The sequence below is a fragment of the Epinephelus fuscoguttatus genome, linkage group LG14 (assembly GCF_011397635.1).
Source record: "Epinephelus fuscoguttatus linkage group LG14, E.fuscoguttatus.final_Chr_v1".
NCBI lineage: Eukaryota > Metazoa > Chordata > Actinopteri > Perciformes > Serranidae > Epinephelus > Epinephelus fuscoguttatus.
Window position 1 is genome coordinate 19,427,814 of NC_064765.1, and position 17,148 is coordinate 19,444,961.

General features: G+C 41.2%; 1 protein-coding gene across 6 annotated transcripts in view; it reads left to right on the forward strand.

Annotated features, from left to right (window-relative positions):
* The window catches only part of impg1b (interphotoreceptor matrix proteoglycan 1b), a 40,247-nt gene that overhangs the window by 11,139 nt on the left and 11,960 nt on the right, over positions 1 to 17,148 (forward strand). For all 6 annotated transcript variants that reach the window (XM_049596584.1, XM_049596585.1, XM_049596587.1 and 3 more), the window contains 10 exons: positions 2,367 to 2,582; positions 3,781 to 3,947; positions 4,070 to 4,098; positions 4,828 to 4,862; positions 4,988 to 5,034; positions 5,144 to 5,293; positions 7,109 to 7,167; positions 7,445 to 7,638; positions 7,726 to 8,145; positions 11,891 to 12,540. In XM_049596584.1, coding sequence (XP_049452541.1) covers positions 2,537 to 2,582; positions 3,781 to 3,947; positions 4,070 to 4,098; positions 4,828 to 4,862; positions 4,988 to 5,034; positions 5,144 to 5,293; positions 7,109 to 7,167; positions 7,445 to 7,638; positions 7,726 to 8,145; positions 11,891 to 12,540 — 1,797 coding nt within the window. In that variant the 5' untranslated portion in view covers positions 2,367 to 2,536. The remainder of the gene's footprint in view (positions 1 to 2,366; positions 2,583 to 3,780; positions 3,948 to 4,069; positions 4,099 to 4,827; positions 4,863 to 4,987; positions 5,035 to 5,143; positions 5,294 to 7,108; positions 7,168 to 7,444; positions 7,639 to 7,725; positions 8,146 to 11,890; positions 12,541 to 17,148) is intronic.

Below are 17,148 nucleotides of genomic sequence, written 5' to 3' on the forward strand. Positions count from 1 at the left end.
TCTCTCACCCCTAGAGTTGGTGTGCATGCATCTGCATTTTGTTAATCCACCTGAAAGTGCAAATTGACATTTTATCCAGTTTTAAGCCATAATGTTACCATGCACTTTTTAGATCCTTGTCATTTTTTACCTAAATGTTTTAACCAGTTAGATTTTAGCATTTGGATGCTTGGTTCTGAAGTAAACCAAGTGATCGACAACATCTGTGCCTGCCGGACACCATCACTAAAACCCTGCCAGATTGTCATTTATCTCAGTGGGCCCAGTATTTGGGCCCGTGCTAGTAAGTTTGATGCCTTGGAGGACCTTAACCTGCTTTTATCTCTATCAAAGCTAAGATAACGCTGTGAACTCCCATATAAGTTTTTACACTTTGTCTCTGCAAATTAGCTAAACCGGGAGTAGCTGTCTGAGCTTCAACACTCACTAGGCCTTTACTGCTGTAGCCGCTTTCTCTGTTTCCCTAGTTATCGTCTGATTCCAGCATGCCATCACTCACCTCTCAATCCAGGTGTGATCGCTGCCTTCATCTGACCAAAACCATTGCCAAGTTGAAAGAATATATCTCCAATCTTTACAAACTTTTCCCAGACTCCTTGGTTACAGTGGGTGCTGCTCCCATCGCTGCTGCTGAGGCCGAGCTAGACTCCAATATCCTGGCTGCTCAATCCAACATGGAGGATCCCTGGCTACAGCAGGGAGCTAAACCAAAGAAAAAGGCTAAGGCCACATCAAATCCAAAAATCCACAGCTCCATTTTCAACAAGAGCCTTGGTCCATCGTACATCGGAATAGCAAGGGGAAGATATTACCCCTGCTTCCTTCTTCTCCCTGTGAGCTTCAGCTCCCCAACTGGTTCAACATTCTGGATGAACAGGACTTCTCCCTGCTGACAGAAAACCTCCGTCCCAACTAGTCCTTGGGACTAGTCAATCCGACTGGTCCGTCAATCTGATTGAAGCTGGCTGTCATTCCCTCAAAACCAAGTGATGGACACGCAGCTCCTTAGGCTGTGACCTTATCTTATTGCTACAAGCCTTCACTGCACACTCCTACATCTCTCGTCATTTGTGATTCCATCATAAGACATATTAAATCCAAAACTGCAGTGACCCATTGCATACCCCGTGCTAAAGTCCCACAGATCCTGTCTCTGGTTAGCAAATATTCCCATGTCCATAATGTTATTGTTCATATTGGCACAAACAACACCACCAAGCAGCAGTCTGGAATTTTAAAAGATTTTGACCATCTTTTAACAAATTAAAACAACTGTGGAAAGTTCGTCTTCATCTCAGACTCTCTGACCTCACTGGGCCGAGGCATCATGGCTGCAGTCTAATCAGTCATTTGTGTTTTACTTACAATTTAATCTCTTTTGGTAAAGGGTTTCCTTTTTCAGCAGTTTCCATGACTGGAGAAATTCTGTATTTTTGGAGAAATGCAGACGAGAAAGAGCTTGTATACATGAAGATGCCATGTCAGTTGTGTGGATATAATACAAGACTAAACAAAGCTAAATGTAAACACCGTCAGAAAACAGCAGAGTGTATCGCAGCTTCTACAGAAGCATTCATTGCAGTGTGTGTGTGCGTGTGGTAAGCGAGGAGAGAAAGACTTGTGTGTCTGCATTCAGGACAGGCAGGTGAGCTGGTCGTCAGGTTATCAGTAAACCATGAATGTAACAGTGTGAGCTTCAGTTTGTGAGACCAATCAGACCAGTGAAGCTATTTTAGTGGTGCTTAGAGAAACTGCCTTGTGTGTTTGTGTCATCTGATCAGCCTTCAAACTATTAAGAACGACTGTCAATTGGTAATGACTGGTGGCTGATTGATCAGAGCACCCTTATCTGAGGGTGTTCGATTTATAATCCTTGCTCCTCCCTGTCTCTCATTATACCCACTATGCCCATGCCAAGACAAGCTTTCGGCTAATATTTAATAGGTCTAAAGCCCAGGATGAAATAACTAATGGCATTATTGTGACATCATCAGGGTTGTTGCTGTTTTCACGGGATAAGTATTACATCCTGTGACAATTATACTGATTTTGTGCCTCTTTCAAACATCTCTTGCTTTGCTTGTGATAATGCAAACCTAGTTTTGTTGCCAGCAAATAGTATTTGCTTTTTTTCATCTGTAAAGGCAAAGGCAACATGTTTTTAATTAATGGCAACATTATTTTGTGTTTGCATCATTTATATAACAAGTAATTACATTGTGAAGCTGTTAATATTGCATTTGCCACAGAAACAAACTCCTACCTAAGGCAAATCATTCACCTTAATGTAGGAATGCTTCATGTGCTACTGGAAAGAAAAATTATATCTCTTCCTAAACTTCCAACTTCACTGACTGCTCTTGCAGACCTTCATGACCACGGTTTTTCTGGACTCAGGGATGTGAAGTACCGACACTTCCTAGAAGCCTCCCGACCGATCAGACATGCCACAAATGTCAGGGCAGAGCAGGACGGCCATCGGACAAAGAGGTCGGCGCTCCTCACCACGGGGGTCAAAGTGTGTCCCCAGGAGACGATGAAAGCAGTCATCGGCAGCCATCGGGCCTATTACAAGCTCAGAGGTAAACTGTGAGACTTTGATGTGAGCTTATACCGTAGATAGACTTTTTTAAGTTTAACTTTTATGCAACACCTTACAGTGAAATTAATAAGCCTTTCCTAAAACATTGACTCTGTGTCAGATGAGAATAAAGCTCTTAGGCAAACAGTTGGGTAAACAGCTGTCTGCTTTGATGTTTTTGTGCATGTTTCTTTTAGCAAAGATGATTAAAGATATTCTAATCCTCTCAAATGTGTATGATTCTCTAAATCGTATTAATTAATGTACATACACATGCATAGCTTAATACACTGTAGATGTTTGTTATTTGTCTCAATTGTTTAGAGCCTAGTGAGGCTGACACGATGCCACAAAGCGATGCGCTGAAGCTGTTTTCCTCACTGTAGGGATACACACACACTGAAGCACTTGATATAATGAAGTTATATGCAAATATTCTTTGTCCAAGAGAGATGAATTGTGGATGATTTAGGAGGCAGAGATTGCCACCTTGGCTGTTACAATGGCAGAGTAATACAAATTGTTCCACAACAGCTGCCGTGGCGTACGATGTGGAAATGAGGCAGATTAATTCGGTGTATTGGAGGTAATCGCTTCGCTCCAGAAATGAGTTTGTCAGAGAATAAATTTCCCACAGGCATCAAGATATTGGACACTGTGGAGCTTGTTTCCCCCACAGTGGCAGATAAAACATACTGTGGCTTCAGGGTGTCTTTGTGCTCATGGTTTTCATATTAACAAAAATGTCATGGACATGCAAAGACTTGAATACGTGGTTTGACATTTACTGAAAAGGCATTCCTACCTTTTTGCGCTGTCCCAATTATATCATGTTCAATATGTTATGTGATTTATTATAGCACTGTGGCATTGTACGGTGTAATGTGCTGAGTATTCCTATGTGAAGCTGCAGTGTTTGTCTGAGGGAGATAATAATCTTGTAGATAAATCCCTAAATCAAAGCAAACTCCCCACATGCAGAGATGCCAAGATCAATACCAACAATCCTCTTTATCCTCAGTCATTTGATTTCCCTGTGCTGTAGCTTCCACCCTGTCTGCCCATATTGCAGATATATATAATGCCATGTCTATTTTTAACATAATTATACTCACCTGTGAGGTTGGTGTGTTTTCTTGTTATGATTTCTGAGAAAAGTCAAAAGAACACATCCACAAAATGACCCTACATGTCCTCAGTTTGTCAGGAAGCAATCTGGGAAGCGTTTCGGATCTTCTTGGACAGAGTCCCAAACTCAGAGGAGTACAGAGCCTGGCTCTACACCTGCCAACATGAAAACCTCTGCATGGACGACTTGGCCCAGAACTTCAGCAGCTCTCAGGAGCACCTAGACATGGTGGCCAGAGTGAGTTTGCAGCTGAAATACCTTCATAGAGAAGTCCAAATTTATGGCTTTTATATATTCATACTGTTATACTGTCAATCTCTAGTGTAAGTCTGTGTTAATATCTTGCTTCTTATTTCCAGAGAGTAGCCGAGCAAGCTGAAATTGAAGGGTATGTGTGAACTTCTTTCTCAAGTTTTGTGGTAAATGTGAGTTTCCTGTTTTATAATGTGCTTTTAGACAAAAAAAAAAAATGTTCATAAGAAAAAAAGTCAGTTTCAACAGTGCATAAGTGGTAAATAATTGATAAATAATTATCAGTGCTTTCATTTCCAGAGAGGCAATTTCAGTAAGCATCAGAGGAGCTATTAACACCTCTGCTCAAAATGTTCAAAAGAGTTGGAGTCAACTTAACCTTTAGCACCCCAGCCAGAAAAATGAATATTCAGGGTGTTATGCAAAATGGTTTTAAAGGTCCAGTGTGTAGGATTTAGGGGGATATGTTGGCAGAAATGGATGTAATATTCATAACTGTTTTTCATCAGTTTATAATAACCTTAAAATAAGAATCGTTGTGTTTTCATTACCTTAGATTGAGCTATTTATATCTACATAGTGAGCGGGTCCTTTTCCACAGAGTCTGCCATGTTGTTTCTACAGTAGCAGAGAATGGACAAACTAAACACTGGCTCTAGATAGGGCCATTCACATTTGCTTGTCATCTAATGTAGTTCTCCAAAATGTTTGGCCCACAGGAGAAGTTTCAGTTTGCTCCAATCTGCAACCTCACCTCTAGATCATGCACACTAGACCTTAAAGCATGAGGCTTATCTTAACAAACTCTAGTTAATGTTCATTGTCGTGTAACCAATTTTTTAAAAACATGTTATTTTGTTTCCAGAGTTATCCCTGAAACCCCAGGGCCGGAAAGGGATTGTGAGTTGAACACTACAGCACCCACACTGTTCAATGAAAGCATCTGAATTTCTTTAGAAACATAGCAGCTATCAATACATCTTCATAACATCATATATTAACTGGTGAGTTCCTGTTTGTCTCAGGCACCTGGACGCCCCCACTGATTCTGCTACCAACCGAGGCTGACGCAGTAAGTTGACCTACAAAGTTTCAGAATTGTATTTTACTGTTCTGAATATTTAAAAGTGTATCTAATGGTGGCACTATAGTCAAACAACATAATTTGGCTTTTTCGTCAGCTTGAAGAAAACCCCAACATGATTAAAGAGAACTACGAGGAGTACATTATCGAGTTCAGAGTCACCATTGTGGACCCGGCGTACAGCAAGCTGCTCAGGGACCCGGAGGTAGCACAGTATGATGACATCACACAAGAGCTCACAGACAAGGTGAGGACCAAGTGTGAGTGCACAGACCCACAGTAAATGTTAGCTGTCTGCTTTACCTTTCCACAAACACAGGGAGCCTGATAACAGAGCTGTGAGAGGGATACAACCCTGAAAGTCTACTGGAAAAGAAGGAAGTGGGATCCATTTGTATTGTCTGTTTTGTCACTTGCAACCTCTTTGCTGAAAAAATCCTTATACAGCAGTGTTGTATTATTATGCACAATGCTGTACAATGAGATCAATGTGAATGCCAGCCTCTGCAGCATTGTATTGTTCAGTGTAAATCTCACCCGATTGATTTAACAGCTTTAAAGTCGCAACCAAAGGACTTTAGGTAAGACTCCTAAATGACCACAAGCCTGAAATAGTAAGATCTAATCATATAGATTATCTCTGACTAAGAAGGCATTGACTGAGGCTCTCAACACCGCACTTAAGAGTGACTTTTGCTGCTGTGAAACCAGTATGTCATTTATTTTTTTAAAGAACTAAATGTTGTTTCTAAGAATTGAAAGGTGAAATTTACAGCTATGCTCTGACGTGTTTTCTTTTAACATTGTCACAGCAACGCTCAACTAATGCAAATCTTAAAACTTTAATATCAAGCGTGCACATATAATTAAAGTAATTGCACTATTTAACACCTGTTTAGACATGCACATGTACAGTAGCTTTTTATGGTTACCACGACTGACAATCCTTAATATCACTTGTGCATTTCTTTACCTGTTGTCAATTTGCCAGTCACTAACTCTTCCTGTCATTTCAGAGCCTGCTTCCACCCTGCCCTGCAGTGTTTCCACCTTTAGCTGTCATCTGATCTCCATACCTGTTCCCAATCCCCTAATCAGCTCCCTGGCACATACACAGGCCACTTCTCCTCACTTTCTGCTTGTTACGGCCTTATGTCTGCATCTTTAAATTTATGTTTGCCTGCCTGGCTTTCCCCTTCTGCTTAGTTTTCCTTTTCAGATTAATTACCTATCGACAAACACTTTTTTTTTTTTTTAAATTTCAGACACAGCAAACCTTTGAATATTACCTCTCTGCCTCTATGTTATGCCTTAAGGTCTAGTAGGCCTTTTTCATTGAAGACATTTGGACATGTTACTGTAGGAAGCACAGGCGTACACAATGAAATTATCAATAGCTGAATTCCATTTAGCTGCTTTGATTTCAGGGTCCTGGTATTGTGCATGCATGCTCACTGAGAACAGAGCCACCAGTAATGTCATTAGTAACACCTGTGCTTTTCCAACTATGGCAGATCAAAATGTCTGCCGTGAAAAAGATCTATACTGAGCCTTTACAGTAGCACATGTCCTGCAACTAATACTGGAGAATACCTGGCACAATTTTTCTAAAGTCCAAAGTGATGTTTTAAAATGGCTTGTTTTGTCCAATCAGCAGTTCAAAACCCTAAGATTTTTACTTTGCTGTCATGTATGACAGAGAAAAACAGACAGATTCACACATTAGAGAACACTGGAGCCTGGGAATGTTTGCCATTTTTGCTTAAAATAGTTGCCATAAATGTTCTTTCGATTATTAATTAATAAGTTGAGCAATCTTTGCAGCTGTAGCGTACAATGCAGCAAATGTACTATGTTGTTTCTATTGACTGATGTGCTAATATCCAATAAAAACATATCTTCAAAATGTCAGCTATTTAATCCCTCAGTTGTAAAATAACTTAATACAGAGATACATGTTGGGGTTTTTTTTACTGGACAGCAAAGCCCAGTAATGCAAAGCAGAATGATTGAAGAGAAACAGTTCATGTTTCTTACACACTCCTGTTTTTCTTTTCTTCAGATGCTTCATGTGTTTGAAAAAGTTCCAGGATTCAAAGAGATTCGTATTCTAGGATTTCGGTGAGTTCATTGTAATTGTTCTTTGTAATGATGATTGACTCTGACAAAACAACACAGTGGATGAGACAAGAGACTCAAAACATAAATTTCTTATACTTTCCTCTGAAGTGACTTTAAGTGAAGTGTTTAATTCCTCAAGTCTCAAGAGAAACTGTAACATTCCCTAAAATATCCTCTTCTGGGATATGACTTAGAAATGTCTGCCTCAGCTGACATCCATTACCAGTGAGGTCTGTCTGTTATGAGGGTTTCTGACATGACTTGTTGTGTTGATCAGCTCAGAGGATGTGTCCGTGCGTTACGCCGTGGTTTTTAATGGAGAAACAGAGCTCAGCGATGACCCTGAGGGTCTCGAGGAGCCTGAGACAGACGAGGATGTGAATGCTCCTAAACTGAAGCACATCATTGTAAAGGCCTTAAAACAGGAGCCGTCGCTACCGCTGGACATAAAGACACTCAGCTTTGAGGCTGGTGAGCATAATATCACTGAATAATAGTATGTTAGTCCTTAGATTCGGGTTTAAAAGCTGTATGAATTTTTTAATTCTTCCTTTTCAGTCACCACAGTTTATCCAGTTGCGGAGCTCGGCATGAACCCTGCTGAGGACATATCTGAGGACGACACCACACAGATGCCGACAGCGGACAGCACTCCTATCCACAGTTTCTTCCCCACTGTGCCGGTGATAGAAAACTCTTTGGAGGCTTATACAATCGAACCAGAAACACACACCTTTGTGCCTTTCATCCCAAACATCCTCCCAGAAAGCACCTCTGCTGTCACTGATGAGACTCCTGTAATGTCAGCAGTAGAGGAGGAATCCACAGAAGGTACTGCTGAGGAGCCCAGTGGCATTTTAACGCCAGAAACAGAACAGCCGGAAGAGGAAGCAGAGCCAGAGGTGGAGGAGATACCACAGACTGAGCCTGATGCCGGAGGTGAGGCTGAACCTGAACCTGAAGAACAGGTGACAGACGGTAAGGCTACTTCAGGTTGAATCTTTTTTGTAAAGCAGTATGTTGAAGTTCAATCAGGAGACACAAGTTCAACAATTCAAAGCTTTATTGAGCAGCTAAACTTTAGATTGAGGTTTGGACTCCATTTAGAGGTATTGACAGAAAACAGGATCGAACCACAACTTAACCCACACTTTGCCATCATGTTCTGGTTTCTGAGTCTTGATTAGATTGATGGTGGGAAAGCAGTGGGAGGATGCTTTTATGGTCTAAAGACTCAAGAGACGGGAACAGCTGATTAAGGTTTATAAAAGGAACACATCCCCGAGAGAAATACACTTTAATATTATTTGAGGGGATGATACCAAAGAAATTACATAATATCTAAAAGTAATTGGATAAAAGAAAGAAAGATGAGAGTGGAGGAAAGTATATGAAAAACAATTAAGCATTAAATGCTTACTGATTGAACTTAAACTGTGCTTCATTTTATTTTATTATAATTTAACATCCCTTTATTTGATTAGTCTAGTATTGATCCACAATTACTGGATGGTGAAGAAGTTTTCCCCCTTTTTTTCCCTGTATGTCTACACGTTATTTAATATTAGTCCCATTTCTAATATTAACCCTGACCCTGAGAGTAACTTCAACTGGATAATAAATGTTAACCCTAATTTTATCACAAATGTCCCATGAAACTCTAGAGTCGTTCTAGTGACACATTAAAGTCACTTGATAGTAAATATCAGCACTGGACTGTCCAATAAAAAGTGACCCATTTTTTTTTTTCTTTTACTAATACTTATCAGCACAGAACACTCACCTCTCATAGGAAATGGAAATTAGACTTGGTGGTTTGGTTTTGTGCATGGAGATGCTCCCTGCTGAGGCAATACACCATATTAAAACCCATTAACAAACAGCGGCCTGCTTGTGGTCGAGTCATTACAAACTCATGCTGTGCTTCCAAACTTTGTTCAAACCTGCAGAACTTCAGCGTTAACTCTTGTATGTATCAGGCTTGTCAAGCTGAATATGAGGTGTATAAAATGATGCGCAACACATACACTGTATTTTACTGTGCTGTCAGACACTGGGACATACCATAATAGATAATAATAATACATTTTATTTGTAATGCATTTTACATAAAAAACAAATCTCAAAGTGCTACAGAAGGCAGTGCAGATATGCTATGCTAAGAGCTAAAAACAGACAACATGATAAAATACATAAAAAGGCTTTAGTAAAAAGGTAAGTCTTTAAGTTGCGTTTAAAAGTGTCCACAGTCTGCGGTGCTCTCAGGTGGTCAGGGAGTGCCTTCCACCGTCTGGGAGCGGCCGAGCAGAAGGCCCGGTCTCCCATGGTGCGGAGTCTGGTCCTGGGGGGGTTGAGGAGGTTGGTAGTGCAGCCGGTGTGTGAGGAAGTCTGAGGAGTGAGGAGTTCTTTAAGATACAGTGGAGCATGTCCATGAATGCACTGATGTGTGATGAGGGAGACCTTGTATTGAATTCTGAGTTCAACGGGCAGCCAGTGGAGTGATTTGAGGATGGGTGTGATACGGTCATGCTTGCGTGCCCTCATCAGGATCCTAGCAGCGCTGTTTTGGATGTATTGAAGCCTCTGGATGCTTTTACTAGGGATCCCGATGAGGAGCGCATTACAGTAGTCCAGCCTGGAGGAGACAAAGGCGTGGACAAGCTTTTCAGCATCTGCCGGGCTGAGTGACGGACGGAGTTTTGCAATGTTCCTGAGGTGGTAAAAGGAAGTCTTGCACAGGTGTTTGATGTGGGTCTCGAATGTAAGGTGGGGGTCCATTTTAACACCGAGGTTGGTGACTGAAGTAGACAGGGGGATGTTCTCGCCGGAGAAAGAGATGCTCGTGAGGGTTGATGATCTGACCTGGTGTGGGGTGCCAACAAGGATGGCTTCAGTCTTGGGCTGTTAAGTTATAAGAAATTTAGCTTCATCCACGCCTTTATCTCCTCCAGGCAGGTAGTGAGTGAGGCAGATGGCAGGAGTGCAGAGGGGGTGGGATCTGTCCGCAGGTAGAGTTGTGTGTCGTCCTCATAACAATGGAATGATATGCCATGCCTGCTGATAACACAACCAAGGGGGAGCATATAGAAGAGGGTAGGACCCAGCACCGAGCCTTGAGGGACACCACAGGTGACATAGTGAACGTGTGATTTTGCCTCTCCCAGTGCAGCATACTCAGTTTGCCAAGTGAGGTAGGATGTGAACCACTTGTGGACGGTATCAGCGAGGCTGATGGTGGAATGCAGGCGGTGAAGGAGGATGTTGTAGTCCACAGTGTCAAATGCAGCTGTAAGATCCAGAAGTATGAGGAGGGATGGGGAGCTGGTGTCCGTTGTCACCATTATTGTAAAACCCTTAGAGCTGCTTAAAGGACCAGTCTGAAATTTTGGGGAAACAATTATCTCTTTCTGTGTGAGTGTTAGATGAGAGGATCGATACCACGTATGTGCCTTAAGTCTGGAACTAGAGCCAGGTGATGGTTAGCTTAGCTAACATTAGCACGAAGACTGGAATCGGGGGAAACAGCTAGCCTGGCAATTCCACCAGTCAGGCTTGTTGGGGATGGAGCACCTGCCACAGCAAGCGAACACACTGTCTGCGGTCATTTTGACTTGACCAGCAGACTTTACTACAAGCCGACTGGCTGTAGAAACAGGCGACATGCCTTACATTGTAAAACCGGCCACTGCGATTTGACCAGCTGAGTTGCAGGTGACACCATCAGCTGGCTTGAGTCGAGCTCAGACGGCCAGTTCACACCTCTGCAACTTTTCTCTGAAACATTCTAAAAAGGATTCGTCTTGTCATTTTTGGTCTGAACTGGGCTTGAAGCTCAACTGTTGAATCTTATCTGTTTGATTTGTACACATACGGTAATGTATAATTACAATTTGTTAGGTGATTGTAACTGTTTATGTAGAGATGCTAGTTGCCAGACAGCCTCATTGTGATGACTGTTTGCCTGTTTCCAGTCTTGATGACCCCTGGCTCTGTTTTTAAAACACTAACATGAGGGTCTAAAGAGGGTAGAGCACTGAAAAAAACTTGGTTCTGAAGCGGAAATTCTTCTGCACGAAGTGAATGCAAAGTGAGCTGTCATATTTTGTAGCATCAGTAGTGGATCAAAATATCCTAAAAAAGATGCATGGCATGCTATGACTCATTCAGTGAATGCTGTATTTGGAGAAAAGCACACAACTGATGAAGTAAATAAAAAAAATAAAAGGATCAATCTCAAATCTGAGGCTAAAAACATATTGTGAAGCAGAGAAGAAAGACACTGACCACTGAAGGAGGCAGGATTGCCCTTGTCACTAAATAGATCTACATGGTCTTGGAAGACGTGCTCCTTCCTCAGGACACGGTCTGCAACAGGCCATTCTGACATACACAAACATATCAGAGCTCAAATATGAGTAAGAGTCAGAGATTCTGTTATTACCTAAGAACAAATCCCAAATAAGAAAACATTGGTGAATATTTGTGAAAAATGCAGAAGTAGGTTTTAGAAGAAATGTATTCAGTTGTCAGATGAGGCCCAATCTTATGTGACTTTGGGAAAAATGTTCAAACTCCTAAACCTTTCGTCAAATCATCAAAGTGCTTGAGTGTCCTGCCTGCAATGCCTTTATATAACAATTACTGTACCTGTATAATTATTTTATACATAAAATAACTCCGTCTGGTCCTAACATGCCTTTTTTGATATACGTTTTTTTACAAGAACCTGAACCAGCTGATGGGATCACTGAAGAGCTTCCAGAGCAACAGAACGAGGACCTTCCCTTAGAAACTCCAGACTCAGAAGAAGTCATTACTGATGCACCTGCTGAGGTTAACTTGGACCTGCCAGAGTCTACAGATCCCATTGTTACCGAGATATCTGTTGTAGAAGCAGCAGAAGCGGTCACTACACCATCATCTCATGAGGATGTCGTCCAAGGCATTGAACCAGAAACAGATGTGGAGCCTTTGCCATCCCCTGCAGAGAGTGGCGAAGCCCCCGAGGACGGAGACGAGCCTAGTGGAGGGCACAGTGGAGTTCCGCCGGTCTCAACACCCTTGCCTCCTGAGAACTACAACATACAAGAGGATGTAGGGTTAAGTCAGAACAGGACCAGCGTGGAAATGATTGAACCTCTGGAAGAAGACAGCGGGAGTGGATTCCCCTCAGAGTCTGACGAACGTCCGTATGAATCCACGGCTGCACCAGCCATGAGACAAGCCAGCACCCCTCTGATGACTGCAGTGGATAAGGGCAAAGAGTTAGTGGTTTTCTTTAGCTTGAGGGTCACTAACATGATGTTTTCTGATGACCTGTTCAACAAGAGCTCCCCAGAGTATAAATCACTGGAGAATACCTTTCTTGAGCTGGTAGGTACACAAGCTTTTGTGCTGGATATCATGCTTTTGCATGCTTCTTTCTCATATTTGCTTTCGTAGTCTGAGCTGAAATGTGTGATAGAAGTACATCTGTGCAATATATGCTGTAAATTGTGGTGTTAGATGATGTTTTAGTAAGAGTGAAAACATTTTGCAGTAGCCCTAAGTTGGTGCTTAATCTAAATTTTGTTGTCCTGCGCAAGTGAGGATGCACTTTAAGCCTTGTCCTCACATTTTTTAATGTTAAAATTAACAGTAAATTATGATAAATATATTTTTTTCTTCAAAAAATTTTATTTTTTTATTCAAGTGTTATAAAGTGTGATAAGGCTTTAATCAGTCGCCAAATTCTTGATCAAATCTGCAGTATGCTGATGCTGTAATTTCAGAGGAGCCATTGTGTCAACAGTATAAAGAAATGACTCTGTTTCACTTAGACACAGCACTCTGGGTCCAGAAACTCGCCAAACCCTGGAGCTTCCAGTAAATCTGGGCCTGGGAGACAGAAGACTTTAGCCTCCATACCGGTATTTTTTTTTTCCATATTGGAACTACATGTCCAATGCCTCAGAGAGAGCATGACCTTTCTATTTCTTAACTAACCTTTTCGAAATGCAGTATCTAACAATCTGAAAGCACCTAACATTTCTGAAGTACTCAGCTTTAGTTTTTAGCTTTGCTTTGTCCTTAAATTAGACACTAGACCTTCCTGCTGCAGGTGCTCATGTCTGTTGGTTTTATCTGTGAGTCTGGTTGTAATGTTGGCGAGCTTGGTTTTGTGTGTTTTGCCTTAATTTTTTGATTTGTACTAAAGTTTTGGCTTTTTCAAGAATTGTTGAGATTCTGTTTGACTTGTATTTCAGCTCCTCATTTTGTACAGTTTATGCCTGCAAGTGATTTGTCCCAATTGTGGGCTGTAAAATTGCTATTAAGTGGAATTCCAAAGAGGTAAACATGCAAAACAGTGAGGTAGTGCAGATGAGAATATAGGTAAGGGCTGCACAGTTATCAAAATATTGAAATTGCAATATGGCGAAATACAATATTCAATCAGAGGAGTTGCAAGATAAAATGTGTCACAACATACCATTAAAAATGAAGCATTGTGGTGCTACGGTGATGCTCTGGCCTACAAATCATATTCTAGATGTAAGGGAAAACGTTTGTTTGGTACAGACCACGGCAAAGTCATATCATCATCTTTTTTTCTTAGTTTTTTGCAGCCCTTATATTGACATCACTCTCATATCTGTACCTCCAATACATAGTTGGAGCCAACAGCTGGTTAGCTTAGCATAAAGACTGGAGAAAAGAGGAGACAACTAGCATGGCTCTGTCCAAAGGTAACAAAATCTCATTACCTGCACATCTAATGCTCTTTGTGGTCCTTGATAGTGTCACAGCTGGTTGCCAGACTTAACAGCGATAACAAGACAGCCAAGAAATAGTCTGCCTCATAACCCCCTATGAAATCACGAATTGTAATTCTTTGCTTTTTGGAAGTATGTTTTGTCACCTTTGGACAGAGCCAGGCTGGCTGTTTCCCCCTGTTTCCAGTCTTAATGCTAAGCTAAGCTAGCTGGCTGCTGGCTGTAGCCTTAATTGGGATTTATACTTCTGGGTCAGCTCTATGCAGAGCCTACGCCGTAGCCTATGCACGTGGCCTACGCCGTTGTGAGCATTTACACTTGTGAGGTGGTGTGTCTGTGTCACTCTGAAGTTACACCTTCAAAACACTAATCAGCGGCGGAGTTTGTGTGAAGTGCTGTAAAGTTTAGTTGATTCAAAACATACATTAAACATGGCTTAAACACAAGCACACAAGTCAGCTTCACTATAACGTGAAACATTTACAGACAAAGCACTTGTCTTTTGCTGGACACATTTTCCCCACAAATACAACATGCTAGCGTTATTAGCACAAGCCTATGGCATTTTACATTGTATAAATTAGCCTAGCGATGAGCGGAGATTTCCTCTACTCATATGAAGCCAGGATAAATCACACACAGGACTTAAAATGCTGTTTTGTGGAGGCTTTACTGTCTTCACAATTTATTGTTTCTTATCTTTTAGAATAAAGTAAATAAAAGGTTCCTTTCCACTGAGGGAAATGGTTTCCAGCATACAAGAACAGGCAAGAGGTCTGCGTCACCGCAACTTGTAGTTATATTTCTGGGGAGGTGTATGTCAGGCTAAAGCGGAGGGTACGGCGTAGACCCTATTTCCCCATGTTTTTGTGTCTCAGTGACTAATGAAACCAAAAATGTTTAAAATTTGTGTATTGACCAAGAGGCTGCAATTTTACCATTCAGGGCAATAGTGCAACATCAATGTACATCCACTGCTTGTTTTTACCACTGACTTGCTCAGATTGTTAATTTAAGTGTCTGACAACATTATGGAAGGAATCCTACAGGGAACTGAAATGTTTGTCTTTACCTTTTGCTGATCTGATCTGTTTGTTGGTGTGTATAACCAAGTTTCACTCAAGCAGAAATATCACTTCGACATCTTGTAGACTTTTTCACATGGTCAAAATCAGCCAAGTATTCAGCAATGACAAGTTCTTCCTGACACTCCTCTCTCCAACTCTCACTATCTTATTCACTGTTAGCTTCCTGCAACAAGTTGCCTCTCAAACAACAAACAGACTGCATTAAGCGAAGGATAAAGAAAAAGTTTCATTTCCTTGTAGTGTACTTTTCATAATGTTGTCAGATGTATCGTTTTAATAAAAGTCTGAGCATGTCGGTGGCAAAACAAGCACTTGTAGTGGATGTAAATTGATGGTGCACAAATGCCCCAGGTGGTTACACTGCAGCCTGTTTTGCCACTGCAGCTGCAGCACTCTCTCAATACTGGACCAGTTTCAAAACTAGTTGTCTCCATTGGTCAATGAGGCACAAAACATGGGGGAAAGGGTCCAGGTTGAAAAGTACTTTAAGTGGACAGACATGAGAGTGGTATCAATCTTCTCATCTAACTCTTGGCAAGAAAGCAAATGAGCATGTTTCCCCAAAATGTCAAACTATTCCTTTAAAGAATGGCATTGTAAGCAAAACATCTGTTGTCTTTTGTTTGTATAGACAAGCTCTATGGTGTGATATACTGCTGCTTGTTGAAATTGCTTTGTACCCTGATGTAGCATACACTCATTATCTGTCTATTGTGAGTCTAAAAGTTTGTGTTTACGTGTCCGTCTAGTCAGGCTAATTAGTTTCTGACCAACAAAATTCAGAATATATTTTTGTACATGTGTTGCTCACATGTGTGTTACAACACTGACCAGTGTGTTCGTGCATGTTTTGAAGCCTTAAAGATAAACCTGCAGAGTGAGTGAATGAATAAATGAATTTATGTGGAGCACAATAATGTGATAATAGGCTTAGTAATGCAGCTTTATGCATTTTGTGTTGCTTAAACTGTATTGCTTTTGTACATGGTAGAGAGCAAACTAGCCCGGGGTAGTCTGAATCATGAGACCCAGGTCTGCCTTAGTCATTGTAGGACTCAGAGGTTTGTGACTTGTGGTAAGAAGCTTTAAGTAATTCTGGTCAGTTCCAGCACCACACACACACACGGTGCTATTAATGGGTCCAATCTGCTTAGTGCGACATCAGTCAGGTTACATCTGTATGGTGCAGCAGTATTACTGTGTTGGCTATCTGGAGTTAGAGATAGTATTTGTACAACTGTAGGCGACAAGACGATGAAATAAAATAGCTCACAGATTGGTCGAGGTTGTTTTGGAGCATTTGTGTGTAAATTCATGTTTTTTTAATCGATGCTGGAGTGTTTCCTTTTGTTCCATTTTACTACATTTCTAAATTTCTACTCTGTCTCCTAAAACCACCTTATTAGCGTACATCAATGCAAGAAGCATCACTTGACTGCCCTATTTAGTTTCAAGGCTTACCCTGAGGTTGACGGCGGGACATATTTTTAGGCTTGTGCCCTGCGCTCTGTGTTACGTAAAGGCCTCAGCCTCAAACTGAGGAGGTGCATCGATACAAATTGGATTGTGTGTTTGCTGCAGTGCCAAGAAGCAGAGGGAATGTGAAGTTATACAGCTACTCTGGGTTGGCTTAGTTTTTTGATGATAAAGCCTCTTGGGTTCAGATAAATAGTTAATGTGTTTCTCATTCATTTTCGCTTATTTATTACAGTAACATAGTGTAAAAAGTAGAGGTTTTGATGATTTGTGTTGTGAATTTGATCTGTTTTCATTCTGCAATTTTCTCAATTAAGCTTTAAAAGTCCAGTGTGTAAGATTTAAGGGAATTTAGTGGCATCTAGCTATAAAGATTGCAGTCTGCAGCATCATAGTGACTAAATGCACCTTTGCAGATTGCAACCAGCCGAAATTTCTCCTGGTCAGAATCCTTTCAGGTTTTTACCAGGAGCCGTATTATCTGCAGAGGTCTCTTTCTTTTTAAAACAAATGGACCCAGTGAGTTAAGCCAGTAAAAGTCGAGTCAATTTTATTTGTACTGCAGCACATTTAATGCAAAGGTAAAACATAGAAAACATTGAACAATTAGATAGAAAACATATAAAATACTCCACAAAACCATTCAGCAAACCACACAGTGCACA